The 25,556-nt window shown below is 27.7% G+C and overlaps 1 protein-coding gene across 8 annotated transcripts in view; it reads right to left on the reverse strand.

The window, feature by feature from the left end:
* The window catches only part of LOC107451237 (mutS protein homolog 5), a 55,815-nt gene that overhangs the window by 27,193 nt on the left and 3,066 nt on the right, over window positions 1-25,556 (reverse strand). For 7 of the 8 annotated variants that reach the window (XM_043043077.2, XM_043043076.2, XM_043043072.2 and 4 more), the window contains exons 3-11: window positions 21,150-21,276; window positions 19,170-19,250; window positions 18,045-18,128; window positions 9,287-9,408; window positions 7,774-7,877; window positions 6,728-6,763; window positions 5,390-5,472; window positions 3,800-3,845; window positions 3,568-3,706 (exon numbers count right to left, since the gene is read on the reverse strand). In XM_043043077.2, coding sequence (XP_042899011.1) covers window positions 3,568-3,706; window positions 3,800-3,845; window positions 5,390-5,472; window positions 6,728-6,763; window positions 7,774-7,877; window positions 9,287-9,408; window positions 18,045-18,128; window positions 19,170-19,250; window positions 21,150-21,276 — 822 coding nt within the window. The remainder of the gene's footprint in view (window positions 1-3,567; window positions 3,707-3,799; window positions 3,846-5,389; window positions 5,473-6,727; window positions 6,764-7,773; window positions 7,878-9,286; window positions 9,409-18,044; window positions 18,129-19,169; window positions 19,251-21,149; window positions 21,277-25,556) is intronic. The other variant, XM_071186182.1, reaches the window with a different exon arrangement.

The following is a 25,556-nucleotide window of genomic DNA, read 5'->3' on the forward strand; positions in this document are numbered from 1 at the left end:
TGATATTTATAAGAATGCAAAGTTAAATTTTTTGGTTCAATACTTCATTATCTTTATTTTTATATTTAGTTTTTAGTATTTCAAAGTTTTTTATAAGAAAGATTTAGAATATAATTGATAGCCACATTTATTAATTTATTAAACTATTTAAATGATACATAATTTTCAAAAATTCCATACATTTTAAAAGTGAATTATTCTGGAATGATTTTATTCTCAGAATCAATTGTCTAAAAGTTAAGGTAGTTTCTGATTTAAAAAAAGAATTATTGCTTTTAAAAAGTTGCTTGTCAATTTTTTTTACAAGAAAAATTAATAACGAAAGCTTTTCAAGATTCTAAAAGACAGTAAGTAAACATTAAGAATCAAAATTGAAAAATAAGCTCTTTTATTGACCTTAAAAACAGTTTTATGAGTTTAAAAAGTTTGAAGGACTTGTTGAAGATACAGTTGTCTGCAGAGTTCTTAAGAGCTGCAAAAAAAAATTTCTTTTGTAAGGAGGAAGACAACTTGGTTGACAATTCCCCACACTCTTACTTTATAAATATGATGGGTTGATATTATAAAGTAAGGTTGAAAGACAAGGAATTTAGTTTAAATGAATTATAAATAAGAAGCGAGAAGATATTTAAAAAAAGTATTTTAATAAACAATAATAAACGACAAATATTTTAAAGCATAGCCTTCTATTTTTGTATCAAATCTGCTGCCACCTTTTTTTTATATAAATGTTAAACTTTTCATTTGCTGTGATAAAATTAAACTTATGCAAACCTTACAATATTGTAAGGAAAGTTGATAAAATGTTTTTCTCCATTTTTTACTGGTATCGGTAAAAAATAAAATTTATAATAAATGCTTAATAAAAAGTGGAAAAATGAATAACCTTAAAAAAATTGTCAAAATAACTAAAGGCTAGAATTTTTTACTTGTTTTAAACATAAAATTTTTGTATGTTTAACATTAACATTTTGGCAGTTACTTAGAAACGTGCCATAATAGTCGACTTCTCGCAGAATGTGGTATTCAGTACATCAAACTTTTACTATATATATACATATATATAAACAGTGGATCTTTATAACGCAAACCTTGAAACCTGAGGATTTGCGTTTTGTGGAATTCATATTACAGTAGGGAACCGATTATCCGGAACGATCGGGACCATCGCTTTTCCGGACAACTGATTTTTCCGGTTTTCTGAATCGCTACAAAACTCGTTTTTTTTATTGTTAAACCCAACTTAAAAAAAAAAAAAAAATGGAAATAATCTTAAAAAGAAGAAAAAACGATGAGGTAATACACTAATGATTATTTCCAAAATGATGGTAAGGTAAACATCTTTCAAAAAAGAACGAAAAATCCTAAAATCTTATGAGGAAAAAAAAAAAACTTTTTTTTTTTTAAATAGCGGCAAAATTTATCGAATTTCATTCCGGTTTTTTGGTATAAAAATCATTTCGCTTATCTTTAATCTTACCTACCGAATATGCTAATATTAGTTTGTGACAGATCTTAAAAGATTTAAATTAATTTTTAGTTACAAACATTTAAAAACACAAATATGCACTTAAATACTTACTATTTACAGAAAAAAAAAATTTAAATTTTAAGCTCTTAGCAAATAATTAAACAAATGTAAAAAGTTGATAGTTCTTACTTAGTAATAGAAATTTATTAACAGCAAATTTCATTGCTAACATTCACAAAGTTAATGCAGTTTATGGAGAATTGCAGTTTATAGATCGTCTAATGTATATTTATATACATATATATCTAATGTTGTTTGTTTACATCACACTAGTGCACAATGGGCTATCGGCAATGGTTTGGGGATGATCCAAAGGAATGGCATGAAATTTTGATCCTCTGCTTCCGTAGCCGAACGACCTGCATCCGAAGTCGAGTACATCAAGGTAGAATAGTCTGACGAGGACCAATACTGCACACCCTCTGTGCTTTCGTAGGCTGATCAAAGAGGTCTCCCACCCGCACACTGACAGCAGCCAGTGATCTTTGACTTCGGTGCTCTACTGGGAAGAGTGTCTTAACGATCAGTCCACTGTGGGATCACACACACACACACACACACATATATATATATATATATATATGTATATATGTGTGTGTGGTGTGTGTGTGTGTTTCTTAAATATATTCAGATTCGCGAACACGGATAATAAAGAATAACGGAAATTCGTTTAATTTCGAAAGGAGGTGCTTTATTTTATTGTTTGAAAATACCTTAAACTTAAATGGAAGTGTTTTGAGAAATAATTGAATTTTATAAGTCTATTATGAATATTAAAAGGAAAATTACTCTTAGTTGAAATACGTAGTGGGTATTAAGGAATTTATGGAGGTTTAATGAAATTCGTTTAACTTCGAAATAGGTGCTTTATTTTATTGTGAAGAATTTAAGCTAAAATGAGAGTGTTTTGAAGAATAATAGAGTTTAGTAAGTCAATTAATATTTAATGTACTGAATATTTAAAGTAAAATTAGTCTTGGTTCAAATATGTTCTGCTGGAAGATTCATTTTTGACTTTATAAGAACTTGAGGGAATATTCTGTTTCCTAATTTTGTCTTGTCACACTCTAAATTTCTTATTAAATTTTTGAAAGTTATGAAAGATTTGATAGTTCATTATTAATATTTTTCTTTTTGTGCTTTTATTTTGATTAAACTTAAATCGTAGCGAACGATCATTTGTACATTTTGAAGGCGATTTTGACAGTTTAGTTCAAAGCAAAATAAGTTTATTTCTTGAAATTATTTTACTTAACTACTCTAAGCACTTGATTATTGATCTAAATTTAATTATTATACTAAATTAAAAAATTAAATGGTTGCCAAAGTTTTAAATTATTTTTTCCTTCCTTTTTTTGAAAAACTGAATTTAAAATTTAAAGGGAATTAGGTTCTGAATTCGTTTAAAAAAAGTTTAAATAGGAACTGAAATAAAAAAAAACTCTTTCAAAATTTTTATTTATTTTTATTTTTTCCTTTTATTATAGTGCACGCTAAATGTTAAAAGTTTTATGAAATTTGAAAATTTTGAAATCTAAATTTTAAAATTTCTTATTTAACATTTGGCTATTAAACTTAAAATAAAAAAATCCTTAGCTAAAATTTGCGTAATAGCAAAATACAGCGATCGCAAATTGAATCAGTATTTTCTTGGTAGAGGCGAATAATTGATTACTAAAACATTGGTTCAATGGCGAACTTAAAAACTGAACAAAAGCAATTCATTCATTCGTTAATTTACATATCATATATATTCGCACACACCATTAGAAAGCTGCTGTTTTCTCTCGTTTGCATTTATATAACATTCATATGTGTTTTAGATTATTCTGGTTTGAGTACACCATCTTTTTCNTAAAGGAGGACATACTTCATATTAATACAGACATGTATCAATGTAACTTAAGGTATGTAATGATTAAAAACTAAAGTTTCAATAAATCACTTTTTTTTCCATCTGTCCCAATTAATTCGAACAGTATAATATATATATATATAATGAAAAATACACAATAAAGAGAAAAAAAGGTACATACAGGCAAGAACTTTATGTGCTTTAGGCTTCCTTGTAAAGCACTTAAAACATCTGAATTTTTTGACAAGATGAAATACTTTATTGCAGATTGTCTCTCTTTAATTATTTCTGGATTATTTGTAGGCATAAGGAACCATCGTCTACATTTAAAAAAAAAGTACATATTAAAGAACTAATAAAATATTTATTTATAAAAACGTCAAAATATTTGTAAGCAGTTTAAGTATTCTCACTTAAGTTCTTTTTTCCCTATAGCAGATTTACAACGATTACATATCCCTGAAAGAAGAAAAGATAATTTGCCTACATTGAGTATTATATTTTTCATAATAATTTTGTTTGAAGTAATTTTTGTATAAACTAAATGAAATAAAAAATGATACATTTACTGGCAACAAATTTAAAAAAAAAAATATTTTTAAACATCTAATACCAAATCATAAAACTATGTGCCTAATCTAGATTAGATAATGATTAAAAATTTAAAAGCCAATGCGAAATTGAATAGAAAATTGGTGTTTACTTCCAAATAAACCACAGAAATTGCAGGCTTACACTAGAAGATGGATTTCAAAAGAAGTATTCAGTAACATCTCAGCAAATTTTAAGTTTCTTGGTGAAAACCTTTCCACAGTATGTCAACTATTTTAATCTTCATAATGTTTTACATACGGAACATTTATAAACCCTTAATGTTAAATTTTGAAGAAAACAGTTATAAAACTTAATTTTTTCATTCTAGAAAATTATATAAAACTAAGTGCAAGTACAATAAATGTATTCCTTTTTAGTTGTTGGGTTAGTCACAAAAATACAGGTTTGATGAGTGCAGACATCTATTTTAAAATAAACTATGCTTCTAGACATATTACAAATAGCCTGGTATTGCCATCTACCTGGTGTACAGAATAAGATATGAACATGATTTTGGGAGTATGAAAAAAATTGTTTAATCATTTTGGCACATTACTTTTGAAAAATTTAGCTTGGAAATATCATGAGCAATATAAAGAGAGCGAAAATTCACCAATGGTCAAAATAAGCAATGGTTATTTTGACCATTTGGGGTGAGAAGGATAGAGTTAATAAACAATGTAAGAAAATTCTTAATGCATGTCTAATTGTTTAGAGACATTAATAAATCAAATTTCTGTGTGAGAGACATGTTAAAAGAAAAACATGTTAAGAGGCATTAATAAATCAAATTTCTGTGTTTAAAAACATGTTATGGTAAGCTGTTAGATATAGAGCATTAATTTATTCTGCAAAGTTTTCAGATAAAATAAATTCTGAAATATTGATTTTTTACAAATTTAGAGAAATGTATGTTTTCTGCTATGATTTACTATATATAATGAAAATATAACTGTGCATGTATAAGTTGACCTTCCTTCACTAATCTTAACTGGGTTGAAGACACGAGGTAGTCTGGGTTTGAATCCCAACCGCGGCCGATCGACATGAATTCTGCATCTGTCTCACACCGACCAGTGCTGACAAAAAATATCCTCAGTGGTAGACGGATCACGGGTTGAAGTCCTTTTGCCATCAGGCTGACCGTGTGATGTTTTGCTCTCCATGTAACACAAATAAGGGTCATCAAAGTGTCCTCAACGAAGGCAAATTTCTCCCAATGTTTGATCCACCAGTTACCTCGTCTTCTCCATCGAGTTCTATATCATGGAGTCGAACATCGGTAGTCGTAAACTCAAAATTGGGTCAGTTGTTCAACGAAGGTTATAAAATAAAACCCTGCATGTAGCTTATTATTTTTTTAAATATAAAATCCTTAGTTAATCATAACTATAGAGACTTCTACAAACCGTATAAACTGAGACCTTCCTTATTTCCAACAGTGCTCTTATATACAGAGGGATGTCTTTCTTCTTGAAAAATCTGTAGTGCTCTATAAAAATATACAACAATAAGAACACAATAAAATACAGTACAGAACCTGTTATCCGGAAATCAGAAAACCGGAAAACCAAAAAACCGGAACGAAATTCGATACATTTTCCCGCCATTTTTTAAAAAAAAATTATTTTTTCCTCATAAGATTTTAGGATTTTTTTTTTTTTTTTTTTAAAGATGTTTACCATACCATCATTTTAGAAATAATCATTACTGTATTACTTCGTTTTTTCTTCTTTTTAAGATTATTTCCAAACATTATTTTTTTTTTAGTTGGGTTTAACAATAAAAAAAACTGCTTTTTGTAGCGATTCACAAAATTGGAAAAGTCAGTTATCCGGAATAGCGATGGTCCCGATTGTTCCGGATAATCGGTTCCCTACTGTACAATACAATAATTTAAAAGAGGAATTGAAGGGTAACCGAAAATGAAAAGTATTTATATTTTGGGAACTTTTGGTTGCATCTGTAATATCTTGTACTTATTCAACCTTTTTGTCGTAGCTCAGAGCAAGTTCTTACAAATAAGTTAGTTTGAAATAAAAATGAAACAGCTATACAGTATATTAAAAAGAACTGGCCTTTCAATGAAAATTAATTTTCATAAAATGAAATAGAACACTAGATTTGTTACATTTTATGGATTTCCACCTCCTCTAGAAGTTGGAAAATATCTTCTAAATAATATGGCCCTCTAGAAGATATTTTTAACAGGGTTGCCACTTATATGGAGGGAAAAAAATTCCCTTTGTTTTTTCTGTACATATTTTACACACTATTTTAAGAGGAAACAAGCATTCACAGTGCTCTTGTGAGCTACATTAGGGTAACAATGCTGTTATTTCAGATGATTTTTAAGTTCCCTGTATTTTGGAGGTTTTTTCCAATTCTCCTTGTGAAGTGGCAACCTGTTTAAGTAAATATATATATATATATATATATATATATATATATATATATATATNATTAAAGTTTTCCATAAATGTCGAAATTGGGAGCAACTTTCTTTTTGCAGGTAACATTTCAATTAATTAATAATTTATTTAATTATAAGTATTTATTATGTATAATAAATATTTATTAATTATAATAAATATAATTAATAAACAATAATTTCTTGAGAATATTTATTTTTCAGAAAAATTTATCACACTGTTGATAAAAAGTAATTCTGCTAATATAATTTAATGGCATCGTGTTGAAAGTAACAATAATTTTATGCGGAGATAAAAAAAAAGAAAATAAGTCACCTGTAAGAATTGTCATCGATGTTAAGTATGTTTTTCCTGAAAGAGAAAAATAACATACAGATTAAGTGTTTAAAGGTCTACACAAGAAGCCATAAAATGTTTTTTTTTAATATAAAAATTTAAAACATTTGAGCAGTGGTCGGAAAAACCATATTATTTTTGTAGTTTACTACAGCTACTATGTTACAAATGTAGTGACTACTTCACTACTTTCAGGAACTGAACTTCACTGCAGAAATTAATACACATTATGCTCAAAATGGTTTTGAATAAAAAAAATTGCTTATATTAAGATGAAGAATTATTTAGAAATATTTATTCATATTTACATGAGTCAGTTTGTTATTCTGAAATTTTTGTTCATTTGATCTTCAACTTTTATGCCCTTATTGACAGCGAATATTCTATTTAAGAAATGGTAGGAAATTAACAAATATTTGCAATTTTGTTAAGTGTTTAATGCTTCTGTATTTCCTCTAAGAAATTAAGTACATCGAAAGTATGTTTCCTTCTTTTAAAATAACATCAATGTTTCACGCTTGTACATTCATATGTGACCTTGATGATAAATTATCTAATATTCATAAGCACAACTTTCGGTTAAATCATTTGAATAGCAAACAATTAGTAGAGCAACTAAATTAGTAAAAGAATTTTTTTTAAATACATGGAATTCGATGTAAAAACTATTTTTTGTTATTATTCTTAAAATTCCAAACATAATTCAAAGCGAAAAATTTATAGTCCATGCACATGACATCTATAAAATATTTGGCGACTATTGTTGCCATAGTGACGTAAGTGCAAGTGATTATTAATTACAGATGATTTCCAACCTGTTTTTGGTGCTTGACAATTTAAAAATCAGTTTTTGATTTTAAAAAAAACCTAGTTAAAATTCACAGTACTGATTTCAAGCTGAGTAAAAGACCAGATTCATAGTCAGTGAATTAAATTAATTTTAACTTATCTTTATTAGCAGGTGATTACTTAAGTGAATGTCGAACTACATAAAAATATTTATAGACTATAAAAAATATTCTTACAATGACAATGCGGAAATTCCAGAAACGCTTGAGCTTGAGTTTTCAAGAGACAGACCAAAAGTGTTTTTATCTAAAAATTTTAGCAATCCACCAGCTGCCTTTACCTATAAAATTAAGTTTGAAATAATGCTTAACACAAACTAAACAGAATTTAATGTATGCAGTTGTGTAACTTTTATTGAATAAAAAATGAAAGAAAGCTGTACACCAGCAATATATTAATAATTTTAATTAAGTGAATATTTGCATTGTAATCTAAAATTTTTGACAAATGCTTATTTTAATAATAATAAATTAAGCTAAGCATTTTAATAAAAGCAAATTTTTTTATATTTAGGTTTTAAAAGTTCTCAAAATATGATGAAATACATAAAAAGTAAAATTAAGATTAAGGGGTCCACATTTGTGACTGCTCTCCTGTCAAAACTACTAGGACCACATTTCACAGATTGCAGGTACCCCCTAAGTCTTGAGGGTCAAAAATTCGAATCCCTTGAAAAAAAGGTATGTATATTCAGAGAAAGTACAATTTAGTGTCTCATTTCATGACTTTAAATGACTGCATTAATTAATGTCGCCCTTCGAACCATTAGGATTAGGTACTAGAACGTGAAGATCGTTCATTAGATCAGAAGTTATTCAGGGTGATCCGTCTTTTATTTCACCCACTGTACACTCGATGTAATTTATTTTATATTATAGGGCAAAATGAATGGACACCATTGTGTACAGGGCGACTAAATATAATAAGTAGCAACAAATTGTCACTTTTTTCATCGAAAATACACCCGGTGAACACATTATTTCCTTTAATAAATATGGAATTATTCCATGAAATTCTGTAAATTACTTATTCACACCTGTTTCTTACACTTTTTTTTAATTTTAAAAATAAACCTTGCTTTTTTTTAAACCATATTTTGACAAGTGCTTCAAAAGAAATATTGCATATTAAGTTTTTTTAATGGTTCACCATTTTGAATTTTTGAAAAAGTGACAGCATGCTTTATGAAATGGTCACTGTTAAAAATGTTATAAATGGCCAATAGCAAATTTTCTAATTTTGCCCAATATTTCATATTAAACAAATATATTTAAAAACAAACTTAAAAAAAAATTATTATTTTTTTTTTTGTTGAAGATTTTGTCTGTGTTTTCTAGACATTCCTGTCACTGTAAAAAATAATTCGCATGAAAATTTAAGAATATTCTGTATTTTCTAAGCTTTAAAAATGTAAGGTAATAAAATTTTTCAAACTAANCCCTTCCCGTAAACGGACAACTCTCATAAACGGACAAATTTTTTGGACCCATGAATGTCCGCTTAACGGAGGTTTCACTGTATATTTAAAAACAAACTTTAAAAAAAAATTTTTTTTTTTGGAGATTTTGTCTGTGTTTTCTAGACATTCCTATCACTGTAAAAAATAATTAGCATGAAAATTTAAGAATATTCTGTATTTTCTAAGCTTTAAAAATGTAAGGTAATAAAATTTTTCAAACTAATTCATACCATACAAGAACTCGTAAAATCTATCAAGGATGAAAGATGAATTTTTCTTTCAAAATCATTCATGTTTTTTGGAGCATTCAGAAGTTGTAAAGTTTGTAATCTATGTTTGGAGGCTTCAAGAGCTTTACGTATCATTATGGAAAAGAAGATATAAGGTTAGGTTTGTTAAAATATTTCACAAAAATTATACAAGATCAATATAGTTTACTACAAAATTATAACTTCATTGCAGTTTTTTGAATTTAATATTTTAATATCATTACATTTTAAGAGTTATGCAATTTGAAAGAAACCTTTTGAATTGAAGGCAAAAATTAGAGAAATTTTTTAATTTAAAACAATATATAAAGCTAAATGAATTTTAAACAATATATAAAGCTCTATAAATAGATAAATCTATAAAATAAAGTAAAAAACACATTAAATGCACACCATTATAGCCTCACTGATAGTTTTCGTTTATAATAAATTAATAAAAGTTTAATAAACCTTATAATTTTTAAAATTAATTAATCTGGAGGTGTAAAATCTATCAAGGGTGAAAAACAAATCTTTCTTACATTAAATAACATACATGCTACTAAAAAGAGTACATTTTCCAATTTTGAATAATAATAATTCAGTAATAATTTTTAAAAAAAAGCATGATGAATATGGCATGAACTAAAATTTTCCAAGTGGTAAAGTTTTTGCAGTTCAAGCTGCATCAAATTCTTTGATATAAAAAAAGTTGTGACTCAAATATAAATGAGTGTGGGTGAAATTTGTAATATAATGAAATTAAACAGAGATCGAAACCTTCTATGAACATAAATATACATGAAAAAAAATTTTTTTTCCTGAGATATTAAAAAAAAAAAAAAATGCTAGGGGGGGAGCAGTAATCAGACTTTACAGCAATAATTTCATCAAAATGTAATTAATTTTATAGTAGATTTTCGATTTGAATTGCAAGAAATCTATTTAGAAAGATTAAATGAAGTGAAATTCTGATGATTCTCATGCTCATGCAAGAATCATAAGAGAAATATAAACAAACATATTTTAAACAAAAATAAAGAAGTTTAATTATTTGGGGTGCTGTTAAGATCAGGGATGAGATTAGCCAAAAGGTAAAAAAGCTGAATTTCCACAATAGTAAATTTTATGCAAGCGCAACCCTTTAATAATAAATTACTGACAGTTTAAGGTAATAAATAATGTGTTGACATACAATTGTATACTAATCTATTATTATATAAATGATTACATTGCTACTTAACATTTGGTGAAAATAAAAATTACCAATTGAAAAAATAAAGCTGGAAATTACATTTTTCCTCAGTTCACATAAGAGACAATTATTACTTGAAAAACTACCTGGTTTAGCAAATTAAAACTACTGAGAATATACATTAATATTTCATTTCTTTTAATAAATACTGTTATGTGATTTATAGCAAATATATCAGTAATATTACTTTTTAAATTATATTGAAGAAAAAAAAACTTTAACAATGGACCGAATCATTATGTTCATATTATAGTCTAATCTAACTAGAGCCCTCTGAAACATATCAATAACAGTGAAGTAGAAATAAATATATAGTAAACCCTTAACATTGTTTTTCATTTGATAAGAATTTTGCATTTTATAGCATAAATAACAGCAATTATAAATAAAATTTTGATGATGAGTTAATTAACTCTTTTTACCAAAAAAAAAAAAATTAAATTAAATCCCTTTTTAAGTGATTGCTTTTGTTTGCTATATCTTTTATGCCTGCTATATTTATTCGTTAGTCCATCTTCAAACATCTTGTGAGAAATCCTATTTTTTCTTCTTTGCAAGCACAGAATGTAAGTTTTGAATATATTCCCTTCCAGTTTATCTAATGTTGTAACACTTACGTATACTAATAATCGTCGTTAGAAAAACAGTCACCTTAATAGTAACTAATTAAAAAAAAACATTTACTTCTTACAAGAATCGCGATAGTTGATCTTAAAATTGCGTGAATATGAATAACAGTTATGGATTTTGAAATCACATGTATATGAAACTAGATATACGATTTTGTAAACGAGAAAATACAAACTGGGATATAGAATTTTTAAAACGCGTAAATACAAATCACGATTCATAATTTTTAGATCGCATAAATACGAATCATGATGCGTAATTTTTAGAATGCGCGAATGCGAATCCCAATGCCTTATTTTAAAATCACGTATAAATACGAAAATCAATGCTTGATATTATAAACCGCATGAGCAAATCAAGACATTGAATTTTAAACTTGCGTGAATACGAATCACTACATAGGTTTTTAAAAAGGCGTAAATACGAATCACAATATGGGATTTTTAAATCTCATAAATAAGAATCGCAAGGCACAATATTCAAATCGCGGGAATAAGAATCGCAACACGCAAATATGAAAAGCTATGTTTGATATTAAAATCGAGTGAATAAGAATCGAGATATTAGCAGATTCCAGGCTTGGGACCTCTAAGAGGCTTGTCAGAAGCAGCGTCGTTTGAACTAGGAAAATCAGATCTATCTAGAGGGCGAGTAAAAAAATTCGGAAAATCTTATCTGTTGCATGTAAAAGGGGAGAAAATAGCTAAAATAAGTAAAAATGAGAAAGGATTGGTAGCTATGTAGTTTAAATTTTCTGTTTCTCTTTGAAAATCGGTGAATTTTATGAAAAAACCGAATACTTATACAAATAAGTGAAATTTTTAGAAAATCTGAATTTTTGATAAAAAAGCTGAAATTTAAGAGTTAAAAATGAAAAAAGCGGAAATCCGCTAAGAAGCGGAAGAATCTCATTCCTGTAAGATTCAAGCAGAACTTAGTAATTTATTTGGAAAAGAGATATTTTGAATATGACCTCCTAGGACACTTCGAACACATTTAAGATTTTAATTCATGGTAGAGAAAGGTAAGAAATAAATTTTAAAAAATGAAATTTTTCTAATTCAAAATAAATTTTTTTTCTTTTTTTGCGTCAGTTACAAAAGCTTAACACTTAAAATATCTCGGATTCACTTCACTCTTAATTCAGATATTACATAAAAGTAGGGGGAATCATCATTATATAAAATTCTCAGCTTTTCTTATTGGTAAAAATTTACATTGAACTTAAAAGTTTATCTTGAATTTTAATTTGTAAAATTGAAGACCCCAGCATTTAAAATTGAAATCAATCATCTGTAGCTTTTAATTATTAAAATAACTAAGTAATTACTATCCAAATAAAGAGTGCAGTAACTAACAAAATAAAATTTGTAGTAACTAAGTAAATAATAAAATTGTGTTTAACTACCATTCCTGTTTTAAAATATTTAATTGCATAGATGATATTCAAAGTGTTAAAATTTAAACACTAAACTTTTTTTTATTTTTAAATCTAACGTGTTTTGAATGGGAACATTTATCAGAAGCGATAAAAAGGTAGCTACACGTAATTCCTCAAAATTACTTCATAAATATAATACATACTTTTTGTAAACATTCTGTTTGAATGCTTAAAATTAAAATGTAACTAAATTTTGATGATTAAGTGAATAATACTTGAAAACAGACAATGTGTCTTTTCAAAATTATCTGAAAGTTCTAAGAAGAAAATCTCTTATAGGTAGACAGCGGATAATATGCAATTGCATACGTGCATATTTTAGTACTTTTTGCCATTTGTGCATATAAATGCATAAAAAGGTATATTTGCTCTTATAAATGCATATTTTCAGCATTTTATGGCTTTTCCCTACTAAAACCATATCACTATTCTTATTATGTTAGCATAAGGAACGCTTTAAATTTTGTTTTGTCATTCTTTATCACCTGAAAGGGTCAGCTGGATTGATGTTGCTGGGGGTGATTGCAATCACCTGAAAAAGATGTAGAAATGAGGTGTGTGTCGGGAAGGGGGTACAAAGGGCCCACCCAAACAGACATTCGTCATAGAAACCTCAGAAAGGGATGGTCAGATATTCTATGAAGGGATGTCTTTTCCTGGAATAAATAATTGTCAATCTGTGTGGGAAAAATAAGGCTTCTGTGGTAGGTAGAAAATGACCTCCCTTTCCTGTGATTGATTAGTTAAAAGGTGGAGTGAATACATTTTCGGAGAGAGCTGCTATTCTAACATATTTCGATAGTCCATCCGATAGATAGATAGTTTCGACATCCATCAGTTGAATACGTAGTTAGTGAAGCTTCGAACGTGATTTTTGACTGCTGAATTTTATAATATGCCAAAAATTAAGTCGACTAAATCAAATTTAATGAAGACATGGATTTCGGACTATGGGAAGGACTTTACGACCGATGGGGAAATAGTATTTTGTGTGATTTGTCAAAAACACATTTCCTGTGAAAAAAAGTACCAAATCGATCAACATATAAAGACTAATGCTCACTCCGCGAAGAAAAAGCAGAATACAAAAGGATTTGTTCAAAGTTTATTAACTATTCCTGTTCAAGCAGCTAAAAAGGAAAGTGATTTTTCTAGTGATTTATGCAAAGCCTTAGTAAGCAGCAATATTCCTTTAAAAAAGTTAAATAATCCAAACTTAAGACAGTTTTTAAAAAAATATTGTACCAATCAGATCATTCCCGATGAATCGACTTTAAGAAAGAACTACCTTCAACCGATATATAACGAAGTACTGGATGATATTCGACGAGATATTGGAGATGGCCCTATATGGATTGAAGTCGATGAGACGACAGATAAGTGCGGTCGCTATATTGCTCATTTTATTTGTGGAAAAATGGATAATATTCCTACTCGACCACATCTTCTAGCAAGCAAAGCCCTTGAAAAAGTCAATCATTCAACCATAGCAAGGTTTGTCAATGATTCTATCAGATTATTATGGCCTGATAGAGATGGTTCTGAAGATGTTTTGATTTTTGTCAGTGATGCCGCTCCGTATATGGTCAAATCTGCAGCAGCACTGGAAATTTTTTATCCCAGAATGCTTCATATTACATGTTTGGCTCATGCTGTTCACAGACTGGCTGAGACTGTTCGAGAAGTATTCTCCTCTGTGAATGATTTAATTTCTAGTATCAAGAAAGTTTTTCTCAAGGCACCTGTGCGCATAAAATTGTATAAAGAAATGTATCCTGATTTGCCCTTACCTCCACAGCCTGTGATAACTAGGTGGGGTACATGGATTGAAGCTGCACGTTTTTACGCTAATAATTTTGATGCAATAAAGTCAGTTGTAGATGCAATTGACAGTTCCTGTGCTTCTTCAGTTTATGTCACAAAAGAATTACTACAGGATATCTCTTTGCAGAAGGACTTGGCCATAATTGACACTCACTTTTCTTTCTTAAGTGGAGCAATAACAAAGCTCGAAACACGAGGTCTTCCCCTGGCTGAGGCCATATCCGAAATTGAAAAAATTCAACAGTGCATCAATGCTCTTCCAGACTCAGTTGGGAAGAAAGTAAAAGAAAAATGGTGTTTCGTTCAAAACAAAAATTCGGGTTTTGCAGCAGTGAAGAAGATAAATGATTTTCTTAATGGAAACGGAACTGAACTTCCAGAGAAAGTAAAACCAATGAGTACGAAATTGTACAAGTTTTGTCCAATAACATCGGTTGACGTGGAGAGGTCATTTTCTGCTTTCAAAATGATCTTTGATGACCGACGACATCAATTCACCCTTGAAAATTTGGAAAAACACTTAGTTGTGTATTGCAACAAAAATTATTCAGTTTAATAAAATCTTTCCGGAAAATGCGATGATTTTTCTTCTCTCATTTATCATACTTCAGTTTTAGGCTTTTTCTTCAGAAATGTGTAGATTCAAGTAAGAAATATTTTGATTTTCTTCCTTTTAACAAAAAAATGTTTTAGCTGTGTTTGTTGGAAAAAGTAAGTAGTAGTATTTAAATAAGTTGAACTTTTAATTTCTATTTTAAATGCATATTTCTAGTTTTAAGAGCATATATTCAAGTTTTTTAGTGCATATTTGCATGCATATTTTGTCCGTTTTTTAGTGCATATAATCCGCTGTCTACTTATAGGGTAGTTTCTTTTGTTATAAACAAATTTATATTTTGTTTCAATTTTTATAAAGTAAGAAAGAAACAAAAAAGATAATTATTTACATTCTTAAAATGTATCAAACTAACATGACTTCAGTTCATATGATTGATTCATGTGTTATGGTATATGCTTATTGCACTTTGAATATAAAAATCATAAGGTGCAATTAATTTTCAACAGAAATGAAAAATAAATTTGGAAAAATTGTAGTAAAATTTTTTACGCTTTTCAGGAAAATGTAACATTTTTACTGTCACTTACTTACAAAGTAAGAGAATTATTCAGTGAATTCTGGCACAATTTAGCTAATTTAATTGTTGCATATAATTACTTTTAACTAGTTTTAGTTAAGACTTTTTTACAGGGTTAAAAAAAACCCGGGTATTTTAGAAAAAACCCAACCCACCTGGGTTTTATTGAAAAACCAGGGGAAAATTGGGTTTTTTCATTTAGTGTTCATAGACTTTTTTTATTTATTAAAAAGTGTTGTATAAGCTTGAAAACAGAAATAAATCCAAAAAGTTATTTTAATTTTGTAATATGTATTTTATATTAAGTTTAAATAACGCATTATCACTAATATATATTTGAATCTTTATTGTGAAGCACATAACGTTTCACAATTTTTAACCCAAGCATTATAAAATATAAATGCAGTAATATAAAAAGAACAAATTTATTAATCTTTTTGTTTTCAAACAAATTTATTTAGTACATTTACTAAACATATATATATATACAGTAGAGAACCAATTATCCGGGATGCTCGGGACTATCGCTATCCCGGATGCTGAACTTCCCGGTTTTCTGGATCGACCAAAAAGTGTCGTTAATCGATGTTTTATCGCACCTGGATTACAAGGAAAAAGTGTAATGCATAAAATAAAAGAAAAAAGAAAGGTACTCCTAACTTTAAAAAGAAAAGGTAAAAAAATAACATTTAAAAGAATAAAAAAAATTTGCAAGTTTAAGCAAGAAAAACAAGTTTAAAAAATACAAAATTCCCGTATTTATTTTTTAAAAATAATCACAATTCCAAAATTAACTAATATAAACAAAACCAATGGTTAAATAACGCAATATATTTCATACCTAATTATACGGGAGGAAACGATAAAATAAAAGGAAAACTTATTAATCTAAATAAAACACTTGAAAATTATCGAACCAAAAACAATAGTTAAAAAAGGCACTAGCATAAATATTAAAACCCGGAACAAGGCAAGATCAACGAAATTTTAAAAAAAAACCTAATGATAAAATGTATGAATAAAAAGAATTAATTTATTGAGTGTGAACATAGTGGAATCAGAAAAACAATACTGCAATTTGCTTCATAAAATAATCCTATGTTTAAATTAATAAACAATTCTCCATTTATTTTTTATTTTTTTTGTTGATAAAAACACGATATTTAATTACAGCAGATGTGATTCCACATCAATAAAAACTTGCAAATGATACCGCACTTCCAAAGAATGAGAATTTATTCAGAAGAAAAAGATTTTATTTTTATTAATCGATGTCAAATATATAAATGTATTTTTCTCTTTCATCTTCTGTTCACTGATATGCATGCAATGCATTTTCTCAGCCTCCCCTCGTAAATCAAACAGAAAATGAAATTAGCATGCTACACCCTTGAGCTTGATTGACGGCCTAAGAGAGAAAATAAAACATTCCTCCCTTCCCTGTCTTCAAGGTCACGGAGGAAATGACGTTTCTCTTGGTAAACGGGGGAAAAAATTCTCCCCTTCCTTACATTTTCCTCTACTCAACTTCAAGGATGAGTACAATTTCCGCTTTTTTTCATAATCGTTCTAGTTTAAAATGGCGGGAAAACCGATCAAAATTTTTCCTGGTTATCTGGATACCGGATAAATGGTTCTCTACTGTATAACCAATTATAAAATTATAATCAGCAAATATTTATAATCAGTAAAAACTAAAATTTCATCTGATTTTTTACTTTAATAAAAAACTGAAATAAATATTTAATGGTCTACCATGTTTTCATAATAAGATTAATAGAAAGTGAAATTAAAATTACGTATAATTATAAAGAGTATCAGCTACTTCTCCATTTTTTTCAAATTGTAATTAACCTTAGGAAAATGATTTCAATTTTAAATAAATAATTTTAAAAAGTTATCTTATAAAAAGTTTTAGCTTATTTTTTTAAAGCCAGAAAATAAAACTGTTTAAATTTGTTAATGTATCACTTAGTAAAAAAAAATTGTTTCTTTTAAATTTTTTTAATTAATAATAATAACCTGTTTATTAATATATAAAGCATGCAACTATATTTGAAAAATTGATCTTTTCTGACATATTATTTAAACTTCTATTTGATTTAATTTCATTAAAAATATTACTTTTTGATAAAACCCACTTAAGCTTTCAGTAGTACTATAGAATTATAGATTTGAGTTTCTTTTACTTTACAAGTATTAAAAACTAGTTCATATAAATCATGCAACTCTATTTGACAAATTCATGTTGCACAATAAATTGTATAAAATTAAATGTGCAACAATAAGTTTTAATTAAAGTGGGTTTTTTCGAGATGGGCCCACCCAATAAAACCCGGGCGGGATTTTTCAAAGTGGGCCCACTTGGCAAACCCTGCTTTTTTGAGACTTTAATAAGAGTCATTCTTAATTTGCTTCTTGATGATTAAAGAAGATAACTACAAAAAGACATACCAAAATCAATATTGGGTAATAAATGAAGTTTATTTCTGTCTCCAGCACTATTGGTAGATTCTGTAGTAGCTGAGCCAAAATTATCTTAAAAAGAAACAGTAATTAAAATTAAGAAATTAATAACAAAGCAAGGTAGTTATTTATCCATTAGCTGGATACCAGATCAGTGTTGCGAAAATCGTCAAGCTTTGTTGTCAAGGTATCAGTCTTTACTGTGGTGGACTTCAAAATTTATTGCATTTAATTCAAACAGTATATTTTTAATTTGTTTTTCTTTTCCTATGACTACAGAGCAATCTTATTATAGAATAAGCATTGCACAACCTCATTGAGAAAGACATTTGAACACCTTTCCTTTTGAAAAATTCCAGTCTATTGAAAAAAATAATTGCTTCCCTTGAGGTCATTGGACAACTGTGTGGGTGATCTTAGTGTTTAACACTTAAACTCAACAATCAAAAAGTTACAACTAGCCTTTTTAATAAAAATTTGATCATTTTGTTGCATAGATTTTTGTTTGGCACCCAACTAATGGACAAGTAATACAGTCAATATTATCATAGATAATTAATAACTTCTAAGTAATAATTAAAGCAAATTAGTTTTTTGCTCTTTTTTTAAAATTCATTTGTGGGTAAGAAGTTTATCAATTAAAAATATGAGTGAAGTTTAATTTACAACAGAGTGAGGGAGTAGAAATAAATACTTAAAGAAATGAGAAAAAAATATAATTGTTTTTGGTATCTAATACCCTTATGAATAAAAAAGTACAATTGTTTCAGGCCTAATAAAATAGTAATTTAAAGAATTCAATTATTTCTGTAATGTAAGGCTCTGTTTAATGTAAGATCATAAACAATTTGCTAGTATTTTTTTGTGAGTTCTTGTTCTAAAAACATGTTAAAACTTAGATAGATTAGAACCTTGAAAACTATTTAAGAGTCTTAAAGAAAGATCAGAAAGAGAGAAATGCTATCGAGAAACGATCGGCTTGAGATAAAATTGTGAACTCAAAAGTTTACACTTATGATGGATTATTTTTCAAAAATAATTAATAACGCAAAACAATATGATACTCCAATACAAAAACTATTTAAAAGATGTTTAATTTTTAAAAATCATTACTTATTTCCCTGAGTACATGCAACATATTCTCATCCATTTGTTGAGAAGTGACAATGTGACTTGGTTCAGTTTGTCTAAGTACTGCAAAAAGAATGCAACAATAAATTAAAAATTATAATGAAGAAAGATTTAAATAAAAGAAAATACTTTTTTAAATAACAAATATACATAATGAACGCATATACAGGACGATTCAAAATAATACAGTCAAAATGAAAGATAATGTCACTTTGAATAGGGGTGTGGTCATTTCTTAAATTCGCCTCTATCAGAAGTAGTTTAACTTATTGTTTATTAGTTGTACTCACAGCTGATCAAAGGATTAAAAATTAAAAAGCTATGAAAGAATTTTCAGTTTAGTTTCGCAAATCACAAAATCATTAAGGTAGAACAAACCATTGTTGAATTAGTATCTAAAAAATTAAATACATTATTCCAAGTAGTTCCTCTGGCAAGACTGACCATTTTTGTTTTGTGGGAGAGAAACTTATTTTTAAAAGTATGTTTAGATTCTTTATACCCCATGTTTTATATAGTCTGATGGAAAACATAAAATCGGAGTTCCTCTGAATCAAACTTTTTATTAAAACTAATAAAACTTGTAGAATCATTATTATTCAGAAACTAATATACCAACCACTTTTTACTCCAAAATTTTGTACAGTAGAATTACTTAACTTTATGCACTGTAAAACTTTGCAATTAAAAGGGTTTCGTTTAAAGTAAGTAAATAAAACAATAAAAAATTACTTTACATTTCCGGCACAATGAAATCTTTGGAAACATAAATTCAATTAATCTAATTTACAATATAGTTAGCGCAATCAGGGCTGCCACTGGATGAAAACAAGAAAAATAGTTGCGTTAGTAGCATCATATATGAATAAAAGTCTCCTAAATAGTCTCAAAGATATATAAAATAGTTGCTAACATCATATCCTCCTCTAATATAATTTTAATTATTTGTGCTGTAATAGCATAAAATTCAAATAACATGCATTTAGATACTCATATTTTATAAAAAATGTAAATTTATTTGTGGATTTTCCAACAATATATTCTTTCACACTACGCATAAAAACAGGGAGTTGTATTTTTATCTGTTACAGAACAGTTGAATTTGAAACTTGAATGTCCTTTCTCGGTTCCAATTTGCAGCTGCTTAGTTTAGACATTAAAAAAATAAATATTGCAATTTAATTCAATTTTATTTTGCTTATTTTTCATAACTGACACATTTCCAAATTTTAATGTTTATCAAAAAAATTACGATCACAACTCGACAAAACGAATATCACCATGTACCTTTCTTTCTATTCTAAATAGCTCTAAAAAAATTTACAACACATTTTGTGTAATTAAAGACAATTTTTCTAATTTTGCTACTTCGTTCAAATTAAAAGAGGGAAAAAAATTTAATCCTCAGAGATATTACATTAGCTTTCTGAAACAGGAGGAGCATTCCAATTCCAATTCCATCAGTCTGATTGGTTAAATATGTCTGTCATGCTTTTGACATCAGACAGTGAGAAATAATAAAGTTAGGATAAAACGAAAGCACGGCAAAAAAAAGTGGGAAAGGGGGAAACTCATGAAGCTATTCTTAATTTTAGTCGCTTTGGCTTAATAAAGTCGCCGATTTTACGCAAATCATTGCAAATTAGTTGTTTTTACTCATATTTCTACTAAAATAGTCGCCATAGTTGCTATTGCTTTAAAATAGTCGTTATAGTCGCCTTTTTAGTCTCCAATGGCAGCCCTGCGCAATAAGCTCGTGAACAATAACAAAAATTAAAACTAATAATAATGGAGATAAAAAATTTGAAAATTTTAATTTGAAAAAAAAAAAAAATTACAGGTTTTTTAAGGTCAGAGCAAAATCATAATCCTATTTTCAAGTAAAACAAGTCGCTCACATAATGCAATATAGCAAAAATTAAAACATATAATAAGGGAAATGATAGAAATAGTCTCACATACATAATTTAAGTAGAGAGAAAGAAGGTGGTGTATCTATGTGATCGGTCATCAAATATAAGTGGCACCTGTCAAGATTATAGTAGGCAGCCCCCAATTTGTTTCCTTGGTAAATAACACTCAAAATCACCTATATATGAAAAGAAATATATTTAAAATGTAGACCAAAGAAATTACAGTCTAAAGCTTTCACTGGGGTTTGAAACCCCAGTTCATTACAGTAACAGCTCAATGCCTTAACCACTGAGTCACAGCTCTTACTGATCGAAAATTTATTTGACGTACATTTTCAAAGTATCATGCTTATTTGTTAAAGCTACATTTCAATATTTAAGCATATTTTATTAGTTGCACTTTTGAATAATTACAAAATATTGTTTACAAATGTTTCATAACATACTTCACAAAATTGCAAATGTTTCATGTTACGGTACAATTATTGCACTGATTCATATGTTATGGTACAGTTATTGCACTGACTCATATGTTATGGTACAATACAGTGTTTTCATCATAGAAAAAAAATGGGTGAGAATTTCCCACCCTTTCTCAAAAACAGGGTGAGGTCTCAAAAAGTTAAGTGAGATTTCTAAAAACTAAGAAAACACAAAAACTCTTGAAAAAAAAATCATTTCTTTAATTATAATAGATTTTNATATTTTTATTGATCTTTTTAAACTAGGAGTGCACAACCTTTTTGAGTGAAGAGCCACATGCACAGTAGATTGACCGATGTAGGGCCGCATGCCAAAGTATTTAGACAGACATGTTGACAGCAATTGTAGGTAGTAATTGTTATATAAACATCATTGTTCTAGGCACTAAATTATTTTTGTCAGTTAACCTTGTAATATCTTTGCATAAAATTAAATACTTTTCATTGTTTAAAAATTGAAACTTCAAAACTGATTACCTAAAAAAAAAAATTAAAAAAAAGAATCCAATAATCAGAATCAATTTATTAAAAAAAATAGATAAATTAAAATAATTTTAGAAGTTTGGGAAACTTCAGTCTCTTTTTATCAGATTGCATAATACAATATTGTTCATAGAATTAAATTTAAAAAATAAATAAAAATTCTTGTTATGAAAATAAATGCAAGTTAAATACTTTGATTTAAAGAAAGTTTATTGGGTTAAAAATGATTAAAATTAAAACTAAACCCTTTTAGCAGAAAATAATATTTAGGATTTAGTAGGGAATATACTTAAACTTTAAAACATTTATTTTAAATTAATTATAAGAGGCAGGGGACGAGAGAGGGAAGAAAGCATTAATTTTGAAGGAGCTATTTTCCTTATTATTAAAAGAACTATTAAGATACTTGTTGGCAATTTTTATGATGAATATTTTTTTTTGACATGACACTTGCTATTTACAATTAATACGCACATATATTAACAATTAATAAAATTTACATTACTCTACGAAATTTATTATGATTACAGTTTTTTACAGTAAAAATGTGAAAATTTAATGATATACAAATCATTTCCCAGCATATAATCATAAATGATATAAAATGGTCCAAGTAGGGAGGAAATGGCTTAGTAAATTTCTTAATGGTTATCTTGTAATTTGCAAAATTTTTAAATATTGTGTTAGTTTTATTCACTTGATCATGTGATAGTTTTTAGAGCCATTAAATTAAAATTTAATGACTTTATTTAAATACGAATCTGTAATTTTGAACTGGCGAAACTCATTCTGGAAAACAGTCTTTCAGCAGAAGCTGTTATTGTGAGTAGTATTAAGTTTATGGCAAATAACTTAATCAGTTTTTGAATTTGTCTTAGATGGTGTTCTTCCTTTCTGGATTTTTAAATAGAGTGAATACAAATTGCAATGTGTAATTTTTTTATCGGTTGAATACGAATTGCTATGCGTGATTTTTAAATTGCGTAAATAAAATACGCGATTCATGGTTTTCAAATAGCGTGAATATGAATCAAGATGTAAGGTTTTGAAATTGCGAAAAGACTACTTATAATGCATGATTTTTAAAATGTGTGAATATGATTCGTGAGAAGAGTAACAATGTTTGATATTTTAAATGTCAGAATACGAATCGCGATTTTAAATCTCGTGAATACGAATCGCGATGGATGATTTTGAAATCTCATTAATGTTAGTACGAAAAACAATGCACTATTTTAAGATCGCGTAAATACAAATTACGAGAACAATTAAAACTTATGATTTTTAAAACGCCTAAATATGAATCGCGACGTGATTTTTTAAATCATGTACATCAACAAAAAGAATAGATTGGGTATGTGTAGTAAAACTAGCACGTGTTCATGGTACTTAAGAAATATGCACATGTTTTGAATTATTTTTTTGCAAAAGGGACGCATGTAATATAGATGTTCACATCTTGTTTTTTTTTTTTTTTAATTATTAAGATTTTTTTGCATAAGTAAGTATGTAATTAATTTTTAAATTAAGTAAGTAAGTGTAATTAATAAGTAAGTATGTAATTAAGTATGAAGTTAAATTTTTTTTTTAAATAAATCGAATCTCACGAGCTGTAATATTGTGTTAAAATGTCAGGATATTTTAAATCACAAGTAAAATTGGAGCAATAACGGGAAAAAAAAACTCATTCGAAAAATTTCTTATATTTATGTTAAAATTTGCACTTAAAAATTAATTACTTTAGTGCGCGATTCAAAACTCTTGTGCATATATATTGTATTAAAAATATCAGAATTTTTTTTTAAATCACAGGGGAAAGAGTAGTAATAACTACCAAAAAAATCAAGATCCCTTTAAATTCATGATAAAATTCGTGTAAATAAATTACATAAAAATGTTAAATATTTAAAGGTAGGATTTGAAATTAAAGTAACGCAATAGCGTTATAAAATATCGGGACTTTCAAAACCTTTTAGAAATGTGTAGCAATAATTAAAAAAATAAAGAAAAAATAATTGGATTTGCGATAAAACCGGTACAAATAAACCACATAAATTTTTTTTTATTTAAATGAGCAATCCGTTACTAGCGGTTTGTAATAATAACATGCTATAGTATTTAAATTTTAAAAACTATGCGGAAATACGCAGCTATAACTGCCAAAATAAGGATCAAAAGTCATTTAGATTTTCCATGAAGTTTGCACAAAAAAAAAAATCTTTTCATAACTTTCAAAAATTGAGATTTCTGAAACTACGTAAAAATGGGTAGCAATAACTACTGAAAAGTCATTGGATTTACGATGAAATCGGAGCACAAGAGCGTCAAAAGTGATAACTAAAATTCGAAATTCGCATATTGTAATAATGATGTATTGAAAATATTGGGATTTTCACAACTATGCTTAAATCTGTAGCGTTAAGCATCGTAAAAAAGCAATAAAAAAACTACATTGATTGAAATTGGGCGTCTCAAAAACTTAAATGCGAAAATGTCAGATTTCCAAATTTGTATTTTTCAACAAAAAAAATTTGAATTATTATTTTTTTCCATTTTGTTCCGATTGCGTCCGCGGGTCGCACATCGACGATTAGTGGGCCGCAGGTTGTGCACCCCTATGGTACAATTATTGCACTGATTAGGAAAAGAGCAGTAAGAAAGGATTGTTTGTATTTAAACACAAATACTCCCACTCAATTTTAGAAAGAAAAAATTTCCAGGTAAATTTTAATTAAAATCCATGCCATATTTTATCTAAACCTTGCTATTTTCCATTAGCAAACTTGGATTTTTTAAATTTTACTTGTGATATCAAATATTAGATTTCGTGAGCAAAAACATATAATAGAATGAGAATTGAAATATGGAAAAGCTTCACAAAAAGGTGGAATTTTATAAAATAATTGTAATTGATGTTATTTAAATCAAATGTCAAAAACTGATTACAGTTATTGACAATTTTAAGACTGGTTATTTTCCAGTTATAATATAGGAATTTTCCAGGTTTTTTGCAAAAAACCTGGGATGCTTTCCCTGCTTTTTAGAGTTAAAATAAAATTCCTTAACAATTCCAGGTTTTCCTTGTTCACCCTGACCTGTGGGAGCCCTGCTAAATACTGATTTAGAAATTTTATATGTGTTTCAACGACTTATAATACACATTGAATTTTAATTTATTCTTATTATTTTCAGCCTAGCTGTAAAAGAAGGAACTTGTCCATTTTCAGAGAAGAACATAAATTAATTACTGCGTATTAATACAATATGTACGCATTACCACAATGCCAATTTAATATATTGTCACAATTATTTAAACATTACTGGCATAATCAATTATTTCAAAAAATTTTTTACTCCCTTTCTCTGAAATGGATAAGTTCTAAAAAATTTAGAAGAACATTATTGTACATTTATATAGTTAATTACTAGTTTGCTAAATATAATTTTTGAAAATTTGTTTTAAATTAAGGATTTTAAGACTGATTGATTTA

Source organism: Parasteatoda tepidariorum, chromosome 10, assembly GCF_043381705.1.
Source record: "Parasteatoda tepidariorum isolate YZ-2023 chromosome 10, CAS_Ptep_4.0, whole genome shotgun sequence".
Classification (NCBI taxonomy): domain Eukaryota; kingdom Metazoa; phylum Arthropoda; class Arachnida; order Araneae; family Theridiidae; genus Parasteatoda; species Parasteatoda tepidariorum.